Source organism: Phaethon aethereus (assembly GCF_964289735.1).
Source record: "Phaethon aethereus genome assembly, chromosome: 12".
Lineage (NCBI taxonomy): Eukaryota > Metazoa > Chordata > Aves > Phaethontiformes > Phaethontidae > Phaethon > Phaethon aethereus.
Window position 1 is genome coordinate 21,279,160 of NC_138588.1, and position 19,225 is coordinate 21,298,384.

The 19,225-nt window shown below is 65.3% G+C and overlaps 1 protein-coding gene across 1 annotated transcript; it reads left to right on the forward strand.

Annotated features, from left to right (window-relative positions):
• The first annotated feature begins 1,491 nt into the window (after positions 1–1,491).
• Positions 1,492–15,598, forward strand: PTPN9 (protein tyrosine phosphatase non-receptor type 9). The gene is made up of 13 exons (XM_082005137.1): positions 1,492–2,429; positions 6,571–6,714; positions 7,249–7,338; positions 7,465–7,589; positions 8,345–8,450; positions 9,092–9,202; positions 9,955–10,283; positions 10,676–10,769; positions 10,877–10,946; positions 11,446–11,524; positions 11,755–11,905; positions 12,004–12,211; positions 12,491–15,598. Exons 1-13 carry the CDS (start codon positions 2,397–2,399, stop codon positions 12,715–12,717), a joined length of 1,767 nt encoding a protein of 588 aa, XP_081861263.1. The 5' UTR covers positions 1,492–2,396; the 3' UTR covers positions 12,718–15,598.
• The last annotated feature ends 3,627 nt before the right edge of the window (positions 15,599–19,225 follow it).

A 19,225-nucleotide genomic window follows, 5' to 3' on the forward strand; every position in this document is an offset into this window, starting at 1 on the left:
TAAATCCAAAGGCTGGGCTTTCCAGACCCACGTGTTACTGAGAAAAACGAAATTTCCATGTGTCACAGCGGGCCCTGCCTCCGAGTACAGCTTTGTGCGGCGCAAGCCTGTGCTCGAGGCTTTTCTCGGTAGGGGGAGGAAGGAATGGTTTCGCTCTGAAAAACGCTAGCGTTGATTGTGCCAAATAAAAGGTTTCTCAGAAAGACAAATTCTTGAGCGTCTTCCTGCTACCTAAGGGTGGGTGCGTGCTGTGCCTCCCAACTAGGGATTGAAAAATCGGTTGCAGCGCTAACTGGAGCGGAGGAAATGCTTGTGAGGGTTTGATTCTCCTCCATGCACCGAGCTCTGTCGATCCCTCCCCGCCACTGCCCCTCTTATCCCAGCCCAAGCACTGGCTGCTGCCTTGCCCCGCTTTTGGCGGGGATGAAACGATTCTACTCGCCGCCCCCACGTTGTTTTCCGGAGGGAGATTAAAAGGCCGGCGCGGGGAGATGAAGTATCAAGCTAAACACGGTGCTGGGGAGTCTCCTCCTGGCCCTCTATGAAAATGTCCCCGGAGCAAGGTCTGTATCCAGGCGGAGAGCCCGAGAGCGGGGATGGCTGCCCACAGGGAGCGGGGCACTTCTGTCCTGCCCTCGCACCCCGTTTTCCCCAGAAAAATGCTTGTTTCCGCGCCAAGCACGCGGGCTGCCTGCGATCGTCTAACTGTGCAGCCGCTATTGATGATACTGGCGGGCGGCAGGAACTGCGGCCGTGGGAGGGGGCTGGCCTTGGCTCCCCCTCCCCGGTAGGGGAGGAAACAGCACCCCGGCTCTGCAGCGTTCGGATGCGGCCGAGCGTGCTGCAGTCTTTTTTTCAAATGGCTTATTATTTTTACTTCTTTTTTAGCATGTGAAGCAGCTGGCCTGGGGGAAGAGGACAAACGCCTGGACTGTGCCTCGAAGGCTCTGGGCCGTTCCTGCTGTGGCTTCCCCTCTGCTTCGGCCTCACCGGCTGGCAGAGAACCACAGCGAGAGCCCCGGCAGGCTGGGAGACCGCATCCAGCCTCCTATCAGGGTAGTTTTCCTTCCGTCAGGCAATTAAAACCCGGAGGTGGGCAGCTGGATGTAAGATTTGTGCATCCCTTAGGGCAGAGAAACTGCAGCTCAGCTCACCGCTTCCCCGCTGCCCTGCAGCAAGCCTTCAGGGTCCCCCGGCCAAGGGAAGGGAGCGGGCAGGAGAGAATACGCAGCCGGAGAGGAGCTGCCTTCAGCTGCTTGCTCTGATGGAGGGAGGGGAGCAGGAGGGGAACAACTGTAGCTTTCTGCCGGCTCCAGCTGATGCTGCAGAGTTCTCCTTTTAAAAGCGTGAGCTGGAGGAGTAAATATTTGCCTTACCACTCCTGTTGGAAGCCAAGGGCTGCGTTGGGAGGCAGGGTGTTGAACGGAAGTCGGCGGGGCCGAGGCGGTTGGGTGCCGTGACTATTTTATTTGCTGGGTGCAAATAGCTGGAACAGGCGGCAGCTTCGCCAGCGACCGAGGAGGGGTCACCCCTGCCCCGGGGGGCCTTAAACTTAGCCTGGGGTAGCAGAGCTGAGGCTCAGCCCCTTCTCTCTGCCCTTTTCTTCCATTTTCTCCCAGTTAGGTGCAAAGGCTCAGCCTGCGGGCACGTTGCCAACGCGGTCCTCCTCGGCCCCACAAAATGTCCCCCTCTCCCGGTGCCTGGCTTTTTTTTGGGGGGGGGTCCCCGAGCCCCGGGGGTCCCCCGCTCCTTCCCGGCGGCCTCTCCCCTGCGGGCGCCGGCCCCCGCGCTGTTTGGGGACTGCAGAGGAGGGTGTCCGGGGCTGGAAGGCAGCGCCCTGCGGGGCTCCAGCCGCCCTTTCTTCCAGCGTTGCCCCTTCCTCGCCCGCCGGCCCGCCCCTCCCCGCAGGCAGCGGTCAGGCGGGGCCGCCCGCCACCATCTTAGCGGTGCCGGGGAGCCGCTCCCCGCAGCGCCGGGGCCGTCCGGGGCGGGGAGAGGCAGGGCCCGGGCCCGGCCCCGCCGGAGGAGGGCTTCCCGCCCGCGCCGGCCCCCGCCGGGCCGGGCCGAGGGGAGGGGGCTGCGGCCGCTTCCTGCCGCCGCCCCCGCCGGGGCAGAGCGGAGCGGGCGGGGAGCGCAGCCCGGGCCGGCGCTTCCCGGGGCCGTGAGGGAGAGACACGCAGCCAGGCGTTGTTATTATTATTTTATTATTATTTTTTTAATTTATTTTAAATTTTTCGGCACTTTCGGCGGGGACCCAGGGGCGGAGCCGCCCGCACCGAGCCTGCGGCGGCCGGGAGGGGCCGGTGCCCGCAGCGCCGCTGGCCCCGGGGATGGGCTCCGGTGGGGGGTCCGCCGCCTAGCCCGGCCCGGCACGGCCCGGCACGGCCCGGCTCAGCATGGCCGCGGAGCTGAGCGCCGAGGAGGAGCAGGTAGGTCCCCGCCGGGCTCCCCCTCCCCGCCGCCGGACCCCGTGCGCTGCCCCCTCCCCGGTGTTTTTTGGCCACCCCGGGTTGCAGGGCCGCTCTTGTCCCAGCGGGGCGGCTCTCCCTAAGGAAACCCCCTTCTGCAAAGCTCCCCCCACCCGCGACGGCCGCGCACCCCAGAGGCCTTTGCAGGGCCTGTGCCGTGGGCACCAGGGCGAGCAGGGGTGCTGCAGCGTGGGGCCGGGGTCACGCACCTCCAAACTGGCATGGGTGCCACCCCCACCCCCCCCCACCCCGCAGGCGCCCGCGGCCTCTCCTGCCGCCCCCCCCCCCCGCCGTGGGCAGGCTGGCGTGGGGCTGCGTGTGCACGCGCTTCCCACGCCCCAGGCCTCCCGTGACGTCCCGGCTTCCTCCGCCGGCCTTGCGTCACGGCGGGAGGATGTCGCTCGCAGCGCGGGGCCGATAAGCCAGCCGGGACGCGTCGGACGGCGGGAGCAACCTTTGGCTCTCCCCTTTGCTGCCCGCGTCCCAAGGGATGCCCACCCGGCTCTGCGGGGGCTCCGCCGGGTGGGCGCCTGAGCCGCCTCCGCCGGGCTCCTCGCCTGGACGGGGACACGGAGCCCCGGAGCCGGCGCCGGGCATGCTGCCGGAGGCTGCCTCGAAGCCGGGCTCCCCTCTGCCCCACGGGGATGCTCGGGCTGGCCGAGGGCACGGCGGCGCATCGGCCGCCTTGCCGGCCTCGGGGGGCCGCAGTGCGAAGTCGAAAGGGAGCAGGCGGCCAGTTTTCTCTTTGGTCGGTTGGTTTTCTTTTTCAAAACGTCCCTGGTTTCTATCAGGAGGTTTAGGAGGGTTGGTACGGAGACCTCGGCTTCCCTAAACCCCTGTGCCCCCGCAGGGAGCGCTTGCCCGGTGCTGGAGGAGTCCGTCCCGCGGCCCGTGATGGGGAAACACGGCGCTCCCGGGCTTCCTCCTCCACCGCACCTCCCTCTTATCAGCGTGGCCCTGGGAGCGGTACTGCTATCGTCTCCGGGGTAATAAAACGGCAAGGAGCCGGGGCCGTTCGCGCCCCACGTTTCCCCTGTGTCACGGAGGGGGCAAAGCTTCCAGCAGACAGGGCTTTAGGGGGCTCAGCTCTGGCCGGGAGGCTTGGTGCGCGGCGAGAGCCGGGCTGGGCTCCCCCGGCCGGCGGCCCGGGAGAGGGGTCCCCGAGTGTTTGGTTTGCGCGTGAATATCGGGCGGAGAAGATGAAGGGACATTTGCGATAACGGCGCCAGCTTTGGATCATCGGACTGGCGCAGGGAGAGGCTGCCGTTGGTGGCTTGGGAAGCCAAAATAGTGGACGTTTCTCTTTTTCGTGGGTAAGTGTTGGTTGGGGCTGGGACAGCCCCTTCCTGCCACCGCCTTGTCCCCCTTGGAGCCGTCGGGATTTCCTCCGCTTGCTCTCGTCGCCTGCTCCTTAGAGTCTCCGCAGTTCCCTCCCTAGACTATCCCAGCGGGACTGGAGGAGCCAAACCGATTGTCCTCAGGCTTGGGGGGGGTCTCGTCCCGGCTGCGATTTTCACAGGACTTCTTCCCCCCGGGCTGAAGACGAAGGGCGGCTTTGCTGCCTGCGCAGCCCGGGGGAGGAGGGCTCGAGGAGCCCCCACGTTCCTGCGGCACTGGCTTTGTCACCACCCTGCCCCGGCGCGGTGACGCGGGGACCTCGATGACGCCAGCGCTGCAAAGACCAGCATTGTTCCCAACGCTCGCCCGCGAACCGCTTCGCTCGCGGGCTGCTCTGGCTTGCAGGAACCGGGCTGCTTGCGGCGGCTCTGGGTCACGGGCTTCGTTTTCAGCGCCTGGAGCGATCCCTGCCGCACTGGGCTCAGCACCTGTGGAAATCCGCGTAGGATCGGGGCCAGAAGCGATGATGTGGCCCAGGGGAGCGTGCAAGGGCGGCAGAGCTACGGCTGGTATCGGCGCTCGGCGCGGTAACTCCTGGCTCGCCTGCTGTTGAATGTCGGCACTGGTAAGCTTGGGATTTCGTTTTGCTCCCGGAGAAAGCTGGAGTTCACGGCCGAGCCGCACTGCAAAGCCAGCGCTTGTTCTCCTGGGTCTTCCCAAAAAACCCGGCATCCCTCGTGGTGGATGCCAGAAATAGGAATCACGTAAAGTGCGACGGGTTGGATGTGGAGGAGGGAGACCTGAGCCACACCTTGCATCGTCTCCCCGCTGCCACCGGGCCCCTCGGGGCATCCTTTTCCCATCGTCTCGGGGCGTCTTTCCCATCTCAGGTCGTGGCCTCGGCTCCGCTCGCCATCCGAGGGCAGCGGGGGCGTGCCTGGTGCTTGCCCCCGTCCCCGTGCCATCCTGCTCGTGCCAGGGAAGGAGCGTCTCTGCTGGTGTTTTGGGTTTGCATCTCCGGCCCAGTGCCAGCGTTCGGGCAGCCGGGGGTCCCAGGGGACCCCCTGGCGAGGGGAGGGTACGGGCGGTGAGGGACCCCATCTTAGCTTATGGATAGGATATATTTCTGTATACATACACGTGGGGGCATGTGTTGTCTGGAGGCTGAAGATGGTTTCTGCATTGTCCGTTTATTTTCCCGTCCCTCTCCAGTAGAGGAGAAATCGTTAGGAATTCGGGCCAGGGAAGCGTTGCTTTTCTTTTGGCAAAGCGGGGGCTGCTGGAGGTGAAGCCGTGGGGATAAAGCTGTCCCGTAAGTACAGCTCCCAGGAAAAGCTCTTGCCGGCAGCTGGCTGGGAGATGGGAATGCGAGGGATTCCTTTGCCCGCTCCCGGCTGGTCCCTTGTCCCCGGCAATTGCAGAGACGGGGGGACCGATCCGGCTGCCGAGCCGCAGCCGGTTGGCCGTGGCACGCTGCCGTGCTGGGAGGGCTCGCGATGCTGGAAGGGGATTTTTGCGAGGGCTCGGAGCTGGACTATCGCAATCCGCTCTCGGATTCCTCCCGGCGCTGTTGGCGGCAGATCCATCCCCATTCCCCGAGTTCCCTCCCTGCGATGCCAGGCGGGCTGCGGAGAGACCCCTCGGACGAGCTGGGCTCCTTCGGCGCGTCCCATGAGAGGGGCCGGCTGCCGCCGCCGATAAACCCCGGCCCTTCGCTTCCTCCCGTCGGAAGTCATTAACGCCGGCGAGCTTTTCTGGCTCCCAGTGACTCCGTGCCGCCGCTGTCCGCGCGCCCTGCTCCGGCAGCCAGCCTTCAGCGCCCGCTCTCCCTCCTCCTCCTCCTTGCGCCGTCATCGCCGTCCGCCGCTCTTGCGAGGATGGAAACCCCTCGGTTTTGGGGTGCGTTTCGGGGACCCCCTCCGTCCTGCCCGCCTCCCTGGAGCGGTACGTGGCGGAAGGCTGGGCCGGCTGCCCCGTCTCCCTCGGGGCTGCCGTCTGGGGACGGGGGATCAATACGCGGCAGACAGCAAAGCCGCTGCCATTAGCGCGGGCGTTCAGAAACCCCGGGCCCACCGTGCAAACGCAGTCTGTGAAAATAACACAGCTGGGGCTTATTTTGCTCGCCGGCAGGGCTTTAAGCCTGCTGGGAGGTTGCTGGTCGGGTTTTGGGACTCTGCGTCGTCAGCGCTAGGGTTGGAAAAGGTGGGTTGTTTTTTTCTCGGTTTCTCGTGGGGTCGGGTGCCTGCGGCGCCGGCGCTTTGGGAGGGGAGCGCGCTCGTGCGGGACGGCCCCAGCGCGTGACGGGCCGTGGGGAGCAGTGGGAGCGTCCTGGGGCCCTCCTGGACTGAACCCTTCTTGCCTGCTGTGAAACTGGCCTTTACTGGGCGAGCCGGTCCGTGTCCTGTAGCCCTCGGTGCCGGCCTCGCTCGTTACCAGCGCTCGCACGGCTGGGTTCGCTGCCGGCTGCCGGGTTCCCTCTGCGCCCGGGCTGCTGGCTCTGACCTGGCGTTTGCTGCCTGTAAAATCCTCCTTTCGCTCCCTTTCCCCCTTCCACGCGTCTCCCCCGGCCCCGAGGCCAGGTCTCCTCTGCCGGCGCTCCTGCCGCTCGCTCCCGCAGAGCTCCCCGAGGAGCCGCTGCGTGCGCCAGGCGCGCTCAGCGCGCGCTCCGAGGACCGTGTAGCTCCCACGGTGGCCAAGGGTGCTCCTCGGGTGCTCTTCCTCCTCCTCCTCCCATCTCACTGCGCGCCCCTCGTCTCTCCCGCAGGCCACCAAGCAGTTCCTGGAGGAGATCAACAAGTGGACGGGCCAGTACAATGTCTCCCCGCTCTCCTGGAACGTGGCCGTCAAGTTCCTCATGGCTCGCAAGTTCGACGTCCTGCGGGCCATCGAGCTCTTTCACTCCTACCGGGTAAGCGAGCGGGGCCGGGTCCTGGCCGGGGGCTTCCCACTCTGCGAGAGATCTCTGGGCCCAAGGACAACCCTCCCTCTGTTTTTTGGTGGTTTTTTTTCTTTTTTTTTTTTTCCTTTACTTTTTCCTGCTCCCTTATGATTTTTTCCCGGCTGGCAAATCCTTTTCCAGCCGAGGCGAGTCACCATGGGGATCTCGCCGACCCCAATCCCCTCCCCTCCGCCGAGAGCAGCGTGGGTGCTCGCAGGGTGCCTTCCCGGCTGGCGTGTGGTGCCCGCAAGAGCATCTCCCCGTATACAAAGGATATATATGCACATATACCTTTCCCATCCCGGTTTTGCAAAGCTGCTCCTCCCCGTGCTGGGGATTGCGGGGCTGCAGCCAGTTGCAATCCCCAGCTGGAAGATGGGGCTGTGGAGCAGAGGTTTCCCTGCCGGGACTCCCCTCGGGGGGCTGGGTGCCCCACGGGGACGTGATGGCGGGTGGAGGGCTGGGGGGCCGGGGCCGGCCGTCACGCCGGCTGCTTGCCCGCAGGAGACGCGGCTGAAGGAGGGCATCGTGAAGCTGAAGCCGCACGAGGAGCCGCTGCGCTCGGAGCTGCTCAGCGGCAAGTTCACCATTCTGGTAGGTGGGGGTAACCCCCCCCCCCCGCCCCGCGCCGCGTCACCCCAACCGGGCGCCTCGTCCGGGCTCCGCTCGGCGCGGATGCTCCTCGGGTGCCGTGGGAGCCTGAGCCTGTCTCCTCGCCAGAGCGTGCGGGACCCCTCGGGAGCCTCCATCGCCCTCTTCACGGCCAAGCTGCACCACCCCAGCAAGAGCGTGCAGCACGTGGTGCTCCAGGCGCTCTTCTACCTGCTGGACCGAGCGGTGGAGAGGTGAGCCGGGGTACGGCGGCTTAGGGCAGCGGGTCCCCGGGGAGCCCCTTCCCTCCCGGGGGTGAGGGGAGATGCTGCCGCCTGCTGAGGTTTCCAAGAAATCCCTGTGAAAGGCTGCGCGGGGAAGAGACGCATCGTCTCTCCCCTGGAGGTGAATTCCTGAAGGTGAAGTTGTGGCCGGGTCTTGTCTGCCTGCCTCCGGGTGTCCCCTCTCTCCCCGTGGCTTGCAATTCCCTGTCTTCCTCCGGTTTGAACTCAAGCCGGTCATCCCCACGGAGACGTTCAGCAGGGGACGAAAATCCCCCCGAGCCCTGAACCAGGCTCTTCGCAGCCTTTCCCTGCCCACGCCCAGGTTTCAGTTTAGCAAAGCCCTGATTCCTGCAGGCTTCGGCCGGGGAGGAGGCAGCCCTGCCGCCGGCAAGACGTAACGTGAGCCCTGCCAAAAATATAAAGCCGGGACATCCCATTCATCCTGCTGGGCTCTTTCCATTTCTGAACTTAGCCGTCACAGGCAGTGCAGCTGAGGCGGGCTTAAGGCGTGAGCCAGGCTTAAACGAGGGTCGTAGGAAGGGGTGGTGGAGCAGCTGGGAGATGCAGAAGCGAGCCTTGGGTCTGTCAGCCCTTCTGGGAGCGCGGAAAGGGATTTTGGGGGGTCAGCAAGCTGAAGATGAGGTTAGGGTGGGGCAGATCTGCCCCTGCGGGAGCCGAGCAGTTGGATGTTGCAAGGTTGACGTTGCTCTTTTCCCCTCTCTCAGCTTTGAAACCCAGAGGAACGGGCTGGTGTTCATCTACGACATGGCGGGCTCGCAGTACACCAACTTCGAGCTGGACCTCAGCAAGAAGATCCTCAACCTGCTGAAGGTAACGGCCGGGGGCGAGCCGATGTCCGGGGGTGTCACGCGAGCCACTCGCTGACCGAGTATCTGAAGTCCTGTGGTTTCGGCATAAATCGTCGTGCCGGACCACGCTGCCCGCGCCTCGGCCGAGGAGCACCGGCTCCGGCCCCGTAGGACCTCAGGAGGGCACCGGGAGCCTGCCAGGCCGGACCAGCCGGGGCTGCGGTGTCCCGTGGGTGGGAGGGGATCAGCTGTCCCCGTGCCGGATTCCTCCCGCAGCTGCTGGCAGCGCTTTTGGGAAAACAGATGCAAATTATTTTTTAATCGTGCTGGCATTTCGTGCCTCCTCCCTTCTCCGAGAGGAGGGAAAAAAAAAAAGAAAGAAATGATAGAAATAAATATTGGCTGGGGTGTGTTCTCCGCGCAAATCCCAGCGCCCAGGCTTCACCTCTCCCCCCGCGGAGCCAAACCCTCTGCCTGCCTAATTCCAAGGCAATAATTTGTGTCCGTATCGGAGCATAAAAACAAGCTTGGCACGAGGCACGCTTCGAGTGCGGCGTTGCCGCCTCGGGGCCCCTCTGCTCGGGGTGCCCCATCCCCGGCAGGGCGCGGAGGGGGGCCGGTTGCTCCCCGGCGGCGTGGGTCTGACCCCCTCCTTGCCCGCAGGGTGCTTTCCCGGCTCGGCTCAAGAAGGTTTTCATCGTGGGAGCGCCCATGTGGTTTCGGGTGCCCTATTCCATCATCAGCCTGCTGCTGAAGGAGAAGCTGCGGGAGCGGGTGAGCGCGGGGCGCGGGACCCTCGGTGGGGAGGGCTGAGGCCGTTTTCCCTTTGGGACGGGATGGCGTAAGCAGCTTGTGCCCCTCGGCCCCGTCTGCCGGCAGCTGCTGAGCCCAAACCCGTGGGAAGTGGAGGTTTCCTCGGCCTGTTTCGCAGGGGTCAACCCGTTCCGGTATTTTCAGCAAGTATCTTGAAGCCCTTTTGAAATCGCCTTCGGTTTCTTCCTCGCTGCCCCAGCGGCAGCGAGAGGGGGGCGATGGTAAATGGTGGCTGGACTTGATGATCTTAAAGGTCTTTTCCAACCTTAACGATTCTGTGATTCTGTAAATGATTAAAGGGAAAGGAAACCTCTGCTGAGCAGGCAGAGGAGAAAAGGGAAACTTAATAAATACCTGTGCTCAGGCCCTCTCTGGCAAAGCCAAAAATACCTAACCCAGTATCTTCTGCATCAGCGGCGCTGCCCGATGTCGCCCTGGGCTGGACTTTGCCCCTCTGCTTTTGGTAGGACCCCGCAGGCGCTTGCAGATTCGGAGCTGGGTGTCGGTGTGGACTCCCACCCTGGCTCCGTTGGGGGGCCAGCCCCTGCCCCACCGCTGGCGTTCCCCTGGGTGCCCTCGGGGAAGACCCCGATGCTGTTGGGGGAGAGATCCGGGCTCCATCGGGACCGCGCCAGACCGTCGGCATCCCCGTCTCCAGAGAAGCCTCTCCGTCCTTCTTGGAGTCACCCCTGCCCCTCCTCTTCCTCCTGCAGGTGCAGATGGTGAAGATGTCGGAGCTGAAGGAGCACCTGCCCCGGGAATGCCTCCCCGAGTACCTTGGGGGGTCCCTCAAACTGGACCCTCTGAGCTGGAACTGCCGGTTCCTGCCCCAGCAGAACGGGCACCCCGACCCCCTGGACGAGCTCATCCTGGTGCCGCTGGTGGCCCCCAAAGATAACGGCTCCGTCCACGTCCCCGGGCCCAAGTCCGTCACCCTCCAGGAGCTGCTGGACCACGTCACCCACAAGCAGAAACGGGGCATCTACGATGAGTACGAAGATATTCGGCGCAGGAGCCCGGCCGGCACCTTCGTCTGCTCTTTGTGAGTCGGGGGGGGGGAAGGAGCCAAGTGCGGGCCAGCGTGGGGGCCGCCTCACACCCCAAAAAAGCTGGGTGTCGTCCCCCCAAAATTCCCCGCGCTTCTGCTGCTCGGCGGCGGCCCATCCGCCTCTTTGGGTTAGCGATGGAGACCCCCGGCCCAGGGGTGCTGCGAGCCCCCTTTGCGGCTCCCGCCACCCCCGGGGGTGGGAGGGAGCTGCGCAGGGGACGGCGGGGACCGGGACCTGGCCGGGCCTCCGCTTCCTGAGGCTTTGGCCAGGTGATGGCAGCAGAGCCCAGGCTACGGGCGCCGGAGGCTTGCGCGAAGGGAGGGATGCTGCCTTTTTCTTTCCCTGCCTGGGAGACATCCCTCCTTCCCGCTCCTCTGCCTCCCAGGGCACCCTGCAACCAGGAGAAGAACCGGTACGGGGACGTGCCCTGCCTGGACCAAACGCGCGTCAAGCTGGCGAAGCCGTACAGCCGCCCGGAGGTGAGCCAGCTCGGGATGGGAACGCGGGGTCCCGCCTGGAGCCGCCGCCGTCCCGGCCGCGGGGCTCCGGGGGGGCTCATGCTGTGCCCTGCTTTCCCCCCCCGCAGCTGACCGACTACATCAACGCCAGCTTCATGGATGGCTACAAGCAGAGGAACGCTTACATCGGGACTCAGGGTACGGCCCCGAGCTGCCAAGGGGTTATTTCGCTCCTGACGCACGTGTGGGCATCCCCCCTCCCTGCCCGGCATCGGCCACCGGCTGCAGGGGGGTGTATTTACCCCCCTCCCGGTCCCCAGCTGGGAGGGAGCAGAGTTTCTCCTGGAAGAGGGCGAGTGGGTCCATCCTCCTGCAGCCACCTCCCGCAAATCGGGTCCTGGGTTGGGCGGCGCTGGCAGCCCCCTCCTCCTGCCCCTAAACTCGGCCCCTGGCTTTGCCCCACAAGTATCCGCCCAGGGATGAAGCAGCGCAGAAAAGGGGGGGGGGGATCGGTGCTGAGCCGTAGGGATCCGGTGCTGGGGGGGCCAAACCGGTGGCAGCTCCGGGCAGGGCTGGTGGATGCGCACCGCGGGTCGGTCCCCCCGGGAAAGGGCTGCGGCCCCCCCGGAGTGGGGAGGGCGAGGGGTCTTGCCCAAAGCCGTCGGGTTTCGGGCTGACGCGCGGGCTGTCCCCGCAGGGCCCCTGGAAAACACCTACGGTGACTTCTGGCGCATGGTGTGGGAGCAAAACGTCCTGGTGATCGTGATGACGACCCGGTGAGTGCCCCGCTCACACGGCCCCGTTTCGCTTTGCGAAACGCTGGATGAGCAGCGCCGCGCTCGCCGCGGGGGCCCTGCAGCCGTGGTGCCAGCCAGAGCCCCGCGGGGTGGGGACACCGCGCCGGGGACGGACCGTCAGGTCCCTGCGGGGTCCCCGAGGGGGTGAGGCCGGGGGGCACGGGGCACGTCCCTAGGAGGACGTCACCAGCTTGTCCTTCTGCTCCCAGGCTGGAGGAGGGAGGCAGGAGAAAGTGCGGCCAGTACTGGCCCCTGGAGAAGGATTTCCAGGTGTGCTTCGGAGCCCTGACCGTCACCAACCTGGGCGTGGAGAACCTCAGCCATTACAAGAAAACCATCCTGGAGATCCACAGCTCGGAGGTGCGTGGCCGCAGCCCCCCGGTGGGTGACGGCGCAGGGGTGCCGGAGGGCCTCCGCGGCCGAGGGGGAGAGGGTCTCACCCCTCTGCCCGCCCCCAGACCAGGGAGCGGCGGCTGGTGTCCCATTTCCAGTACCTGAGCTGGCCGGACTACGGCGTCCCCTCGTCCGCGGCCACCCTCATCGACTTCCTGGGCGCCGTGAAGCAGCAGCAGAGGGTGGCGGTCAGCGCCCTGGGACCTCGCTTCAGGGGTCACCCCGGGGGACCCCCCATCGTGGTGCACTGCAGCGCCGGCATCGGCAGGACAGGTAACGGGGTGACCCCGCTGCGGGGGCGGAGGCCGTTCCCTCCCGGGGACCCACGCTGCGTTGACCGGTTGTAGGACGTTCTCCGGGTGCCGGTTGACCGGGGTTGCGCGTCCCCAGGACTCGGGACGTCTCTGCCCTGCTTCTCCCGACGCCCGTGGTCTCCTGCGGGAGGTTGGCGGGGCGGGGGCTGCTGAGGACCACCGCCGCCCCGCTCCGGCTCTCGCGAGGGGCGGCGACGGCTCTTCGGGCGGCTGACGCCGTCCCCGCCGTCGTCCCCAGGTACCTTCTGCGCGCTGGACATCTGCCTGTCGCAGCTGCAGGACGTGGGCACGCTGAACATCTACCAGACGGTGCTGCGCATGCGGACCCAGCGCGCCTTCAGCATCCAGACCCCCGAGCAGTATTACTTCTGCTACACCGCCGTCCTCGAGCACGCCCAGCGCGAGGGCCTGCTGCCCGCCGACCGCAGCCGCGCCGGCCCGGAGAAGAGCTCGCCGGGACACTGAGACCCGCCACCTCCCCGCAGATTCCCCCCCACACCGACCGCCACCTTCCCGTCCTCCCCGGGGCTGCCGGAGCCGGCGGGGCGGGAGCGCGGAGGCGGCCGCCCGGCGCTGCGGGCGGCTGCCCGTCCTCGACTATTAGCTGTCGAACTGTGCCTTACTCGAACCAAACCGCGGAGGACGGCGCGGCAAGAGGCTCTCGCTCCTCTCCGCGGTATTTCTGTTGGGGGAGTTGGTTGTTTGGGGAGGTGGTTTTTCTTCAAGTTTTGTGTTTTGTTTGTTTTTTTAATTTTTTTTATTTTTTTGTTGGGACCATCTAAAATGTATCTAGAGAGGGGCTTTGCAAAGCCCTAGGAAATGTATTTCCAGTCCTGCCCTGGCCTGGGGCTTAGGAAGAGGCGCCGACTTCAGTCTTACCTGCCACTACGTCCGGTGTGTCTGTACGTATGTGTGTACATAATATATCCTGCTGTGCCCAACCCCGGCTATTATATAGATACGTAGATACAAGCACCCGTTTTAGCAGCTCCCGTGGGTCCCTCCTGTCCTGCCGTCTCACCGCTGCGATCCCTGCAGCGGCGAGTTTGGCCCTGGCTCTGTCTTGCCTTTTTTTTTTTTTTTTTCCTTTTCTTTTCCCCCAATTTTTCCCTCCTTCCTGCCCCCCGCCCCGCTCCTCATGGGCAGCGTTGGGACCCGGTACCCGCTCCCGTGCCCATCCCATGGGCGGCGCGGGGGTGCTCGGTGGCATCCGCTCCTTTTCCTCGTCTCGTCTTCCCCATCCTCGTCTCCTGCTGGGAGAGGGCAGCTCCGCTCCCGGGAGGAGGGTCCTGGAGGATTTTGGCCGTGGGGGTGCGAGGCCCTCGCCGGCGTCCCCCGTCCCTTGGGGCGCAGCCGCGGGAGTCACTAGGTACGAGGTGATGGGGACGGATGGGGACCGACCGGCTCGCCGGGTTGCCCGGCTTTCCCAAGCCGGCGGTGGGAACCCGCGGGCCCAGCCCTGCCGTGAGTCACGGGCTGGAAAAGCGCTGAGCAAAAGAGCCAAAACCCTCAGGCGGCAGCGAGCCGACCCCTCGGGCGGCAGCACCCGCTGGGGACGGCCACCCCGGTCCCCTGCCACCACCCCGGTCCCCTGCCACCACCCCGGCCCCTGCCTCCCTCTGCTGCCCGGGCCGCCGTAACTTTATACTGTAATAAGCTCTTTGAATGTGTATATTCTTTATTTTTTTATAATCTGGGGGGGGCAATGTTTTGGTTTTTGTTTTGGGGGGTTTTTTGGGTGGGGTTTTTTTTTTTTTTGTATTTAACATTAACTTGATCCAAGCCAGAGCCAGAAGTATTTGTAAATGTTCCTATTTTGCTCTCCTTCAGAGAAACGTTTTTGTTGTTGTTATTTTTGGGGGTTTGTTTTGTCTTTATTTGTTAATCGACATCTAAATACACTACCGAGGACCAGTCCTCTTAGCTCTCGTGCTGGAGTCGGGCAGGAGAGGAGAGGGAGGGCTTTGCGCACGCCGCGGTCCCCAAAAGCGAGAGAGGCCCCGCGAGAGATAACCAGGCTGCCGGCAGCTCTCCCGGGCGGGCAGGATAACGGCAGGAGGGAAGGCAAGCGAGGCACGGCGATTTTTGGGGTGGCTGGGGGGGTTTTGGTGTCGACAGCGGAGGGATGGGCGGCCGCTCGTCGGAGCAAGTGTCCGGGAGCGTTCTGCGGTAAACGTTGTACGAGGAGGAGCGGTGGCAGCGTCGGGGGAAGGCGTTTCGCTGCTGGATTTGGGGGGGGGCGGTGAGGGCGTCGGTTCGGCCGCGTTTGCTCCGCCGGGATCTGAAAAAGCCGAAAGGAAGCCAGCGGCTTTCTGGGACCGGCAGAGGGGGAAGCTTTTTCCCCCAGCGCTCGAGGCGTCGGACAGGTCCGGCCGTGCCGGAGCGGGGACGGATGCCGTGGGATGGACGGCTGGAAAAGAGCGGGAGGCAGCGGGGCGTCCGTCTCCGAGGGGATGCATGCCCATCCCGCCTGCGCCGCGGTTTGGTTTCGGCTGGAGCGTCCCCGTTCTTCTAGGTACCATGTTCCACCCCTCGAGCAGCAGCGGTCCGACCCGCAGAGCGTCCGGCACGGCCCCACGGCTGTGCCCGGACCCCGCTCTGCCTGCCCCGGGCTGCGAAATCCCAGCCCAGCCCACGCCCTGGGCACGGGTAAAGGTGGTCGAGCCTTTTAGCTTAACCCCGTACGATGTGGGCAGAGAGAACTGAAACGTCCCCGAGGAGACCCACGTCCTGGACGTCCGTCGGTGTCGTGGTAGGAACACCAGCCAGCGCGGTGCTTCAGCTTCGTCAAATCAAAGGCGCTTCAGGTTAATATATATATTTTTTTTTTTTTTTTAAGCTTATTTTTTCCTTTTTGACTTTTAAAATGTTTTCCCCTTTCACGTCTCCTTGCGCTAAGATCAGGCCTCAGTGGGTTTGGACTTTAAAGTTGAGGTTTGGGGGTTTTGAACCAGCCTTCGACAAGACAAACGGCAGCAGGAAAGGAGGCAGAGGATTTCTTCGGCTGCCTCCACGCCTTGAGCTCACCCTGGGTGAAGACGAGAGGGAAGGGAGATCAGCGCCGCCGGCTCTGAATGCTCGGCGGCTATGCCGCTGTCGTAGACCTCGGCAGCTCCCTTCGAGGAGGGATGAGGATCCCATCTGTGCCGGAGGCGGAGGAAAGGGTTGTAAGCGTTTTCCATGGGAAAACATCCCAAAACACTCCCCCCTCTTCCCAGGGCTGCTCGGGCTCAATGCCCGGCAGGCTCACACACCCCTGGCCAGAGCCCTTCCAGCCGCTAAACCAAGCTGCAGCTCCCAGAGAGGCGAGAGAGCTGCCCACCCCCCCCCGAAATATGTATTTTAATACAAGTTTGCAGTGGGTGCGTTTTTATTTCCCGCTGCCCAAGCCCTCCCTGGGTGACCGGCCGAGCGGTAGGCCTGAGGCCGGGCCTAGCTCCTCCAGCCTTGACGCCAGGCAGGCGCGGGGCCGGTGCCCGCAGCAACTCCCTGCACAACTTTTGTAAAACCCGGCAGAAAAATTAAAAAAAAAAAAAAAAAAATTAAAAAAAAAAAAATTAAAAAAAATAAGTTCAACCCCGCAGCTGCCGCCCCGTGTCCAGCTCGCCTTTTACCCCCGGCAAAAGGCCGCACGCCTGGTAGCCCTCGCCCGCCCTGGCAGGGCCGGGAAGGGGTGGTCAGCTCCCCGCCGCCCCCCGCCCCGCACGGGGAGGCCTCTGGCGCCGCCGGTGGGCGGTGCGGCCGTGACGCTGGGCGCGGCGGGGCCAATCCGCCCCGGGGGGAGTTCCCCCTCCATTCAGGGCTCCTCGCCTGCGCCGCGGAGGGTATGTAACAGCTGCTCCCCCCCCCCCGCCCGCCCCCGGTCCCCTCCTCCGTTCAGCGCAGGGCGGGATTCCCCCCCCCCCGGGGGCGGGAGGCGGCCCGGCGCCATCGCGGCCGTTGGGCTGCGGGGGGGGGAGCGACCCGCGCGCTCCAACGGCCGCCGGCGGGAAGCGCGCGGCGGGAAGCGCGCGGGGGCGGAGGGCGGGGGAGAGTGAGTGAGTGAGTGTGTGTGAGGAGGAGGGGGGAGTGGTCGCCGCGCCGGCCCCGCCCCCCACCCCCATTGGCTGCCGGGCGGCGGGCACGCCCCCGCGGCGCGCGCGCCTTTCCATACTCTCCCCCCCCCCCCCAGTGCGTGCGTGCGTGTGTGTGAGTGCGCGCGCGCGCGCGTGTGTGTGTGTGTGTGTGTCCCACACGTGTAACCGACCCGCCCCACGTGGGGCGCTGCCATCCCGGAAGTGAAGGGGTCGGGGACAAAAGGCAACGACGCGACGGGCCCCCCCCCCCCCCGCCCCGGACCCCGCCGCCACTCCCCCCTCCCCCCGGCGCCGGTTGGCGGCGGCAGCGGGGGGGCGGGGGAGCTGGCGGCAGGGCCCGGGGGGGGGGAGAGGCGGTGCGCGGCGAGCACATGCGCGCGCGCGCGCCGTGAGGGGGAGAGAGGGCGCGCGCGCGCGGGCCGCGGCCGATGTAAACATTCCACAAAAGGGCTCCCCTGAGAGGGGGCGGGGCCTCGTCGGTCTGAGGCGGGGTCAGTCCCGCCGCGTGGGCGGGCTCCCCGTCGTGACGGTCGCGCTGCCGGACCGGCGGTTGGACGGCGCTTTTCAGCCGCAGCCAATGGGACGGCGGAGAAGGCGGGACGGGGGCGGGGCGCGCTGCTTATACGGACATTTTTCTTCGGCGGTCGCTCCCCCCCCTCCCCTCTTCCCTCCCTTCCTCTCCACATCCCCTTCCTGGGGGCCGCGGCCAATAGGGGCGGGCGAGGTGGGCAGAACCAAGGCGGCGATTGGCCTTGGGCTTGACGGGCGTGCGGCGCGCCCAATGGGCGTTTGGGGCTCCCCCCCTGCGCGGGGAGGGGCGGGATTTCCCGGGGAACAGAGAAGCGGGCAGCGCTCCGCCGCGGCGGCCGAGAGACGGTTACTCCATCTTACTCCCACCCCCGTCGAGACCCCCCCCCCCGCCCGGGGCACCGGCGCCGCCCCCGCCCGCCCCCCCCCTCCGGGAGGAGGGGCGCGGGGACCCCCCCCTCCCCACCTCACCGCACCGGGGACAGCCCGCCCCCGCCGCCCACCCGGGAGGGGCCCGCAGCGGCCCCGCCGCCCCCTGACCCTGCGGGAGACTCGGCCGCTGCCAGGCTCCGCTTCGAGGTAAGGGGAGGGGGGGGCGTGGAGGTGTGGGGGGGTCTCCAGGCCCGGTGCCGGCCCCCTCCGGCGATCCGTAGGGGGCGGGGCCTGGCGCCGGTGCCGCGCGCGCTTGCGGGGGGGGGCGGGAGGAGGAGGAGGAGGCGGGGGGGGGGGGCGTGCGGCGGAGCGCGGAAGGGGGGTGGCCGGTGCTCGCGGCGCGGCTCCCCGGGGTCCCCCGGCCCGCGCGGGCGGTCGCGCGTCCTCCCGGCCCGCCCCGCCCCGCCGGGCGCGAGGGGGTGTCCCGGCCCCGGCATGGCGGGAGCGGCGGGCGGAGCGTGCGGCGGCCGCTGGGCGCGCGGCGAGGCGGGCGCCTCCCTCCGCCCCTCCTCCCGCCCTCCGCCCGGTGCCGCTCCCGGCCTGCGGCGGCACCGCCCCCCCCGCCCGCTCTCTCCCGCATTGCACGGCCCCGGTACCGGCCGCAGCGCGCGCCCGATCCTCCGCCGGGGCTCCCCGGCGAGCTCCTCCCCGCCTCCGGTCCCCCCACCCCCTCCGCACCCCGCCCCAACTTCCCGGAGAAGTTGCGTTTTGCCGCACCCGGGGACGGGAGGGGGTCCCGCTCCACCGGCCCGTACCCCTCCCGGCGCCTCGCACCGGCACCGCCGGGGGTTCCCCCGTGGCCCAGCTGCAGCTCCCCCGCTCAGTACCGGCGCGACGTACCCGGACCTACGGAAACCGGCGAGCTCCTCCCGCACGCCTGCGATTTCACGCGTTTTTAACAGCAACCCGGCGTCCCTCCGGTTTTCATTTTCACGCCTCCTCTCCGCGCGCGGCCCTGCCTTGAACTCGCTCCTGATCATCCCAGAATCCGGTTTTTAATCTTTCGAACTCGCGTCCGTCCGTCTAAGCGACTTTAGGGTTGGTTTTGGTTTTTGGGGGTTTTTTTTTTTGTTTTTTCTTTTTTTTTTCTGCCCAGGGATCGCGGGAGACCGGCCGTGGGGTTCCCATCGCTTCAAAAATACGAGCGTGTTTGTCTCTACTGAGCTAAATACTGGGTTTTTGTTGGTTTTTTTTTTTTTTTCTCCTACGTTTTCCTGGCCCGGATCCAGGATGAGGGTTTTTTTTTTTTGTGTGTGGGTTTTTTTTTTTTCCCCCGTCGCTATTTGCGCAAATAACACACGCCGTCTGATGGAAAGGGTACGTCCCGGCAGAAATACGTTCCTTTGCCTCGCTCAAACGATAGAAAACTAAAAAAAAAAAAAAAAAAATTAAAAAAAATAATTTTTTTTTATTAAAATAACGCTGGGACAGGGGATGGAAGGCGTCTCGAGCTGCGCGTGGGTTTTTAACCTCCCGCGCTGTCCGGGGGAATTGTAGTTCGTGCGCTAAAGCGTAGCCGAAGGATGACCTCACGCCTTCCGTTTCTTTTCGAACTTGTTGCTTTTATATTCACCGGTCGCGCTAAAAGGCGCGGGGTCGGTAAACAAGTGGGAAATACCCAACTTATTTCAGCGTGGTTCCATCCACCCTTCAGTCTTTAGCTCCGAACTTGTGGTTTATTTTTTTAATACACAATTTCGAAGAGGTATACGTTGTTCTGACATATCGTGCCGTTAATGCCGCCGTGTAAAATGGCACTTTCCGTTAATAGAGTCATTTTAAAGCACCTGTAAAACTCCTTCATCACCTAAAAGCGCCTTGGCAGCCTAGTGTCAGCTTGCGCTGGAGCTCGGGGAACGGAAAAAGGGTTTTTAGGGTCTTTTCTTCCTCGCCCGGGCGAAGTTAGATGTTTTTCAGGCCTCTGTAAAAGGAGCTTT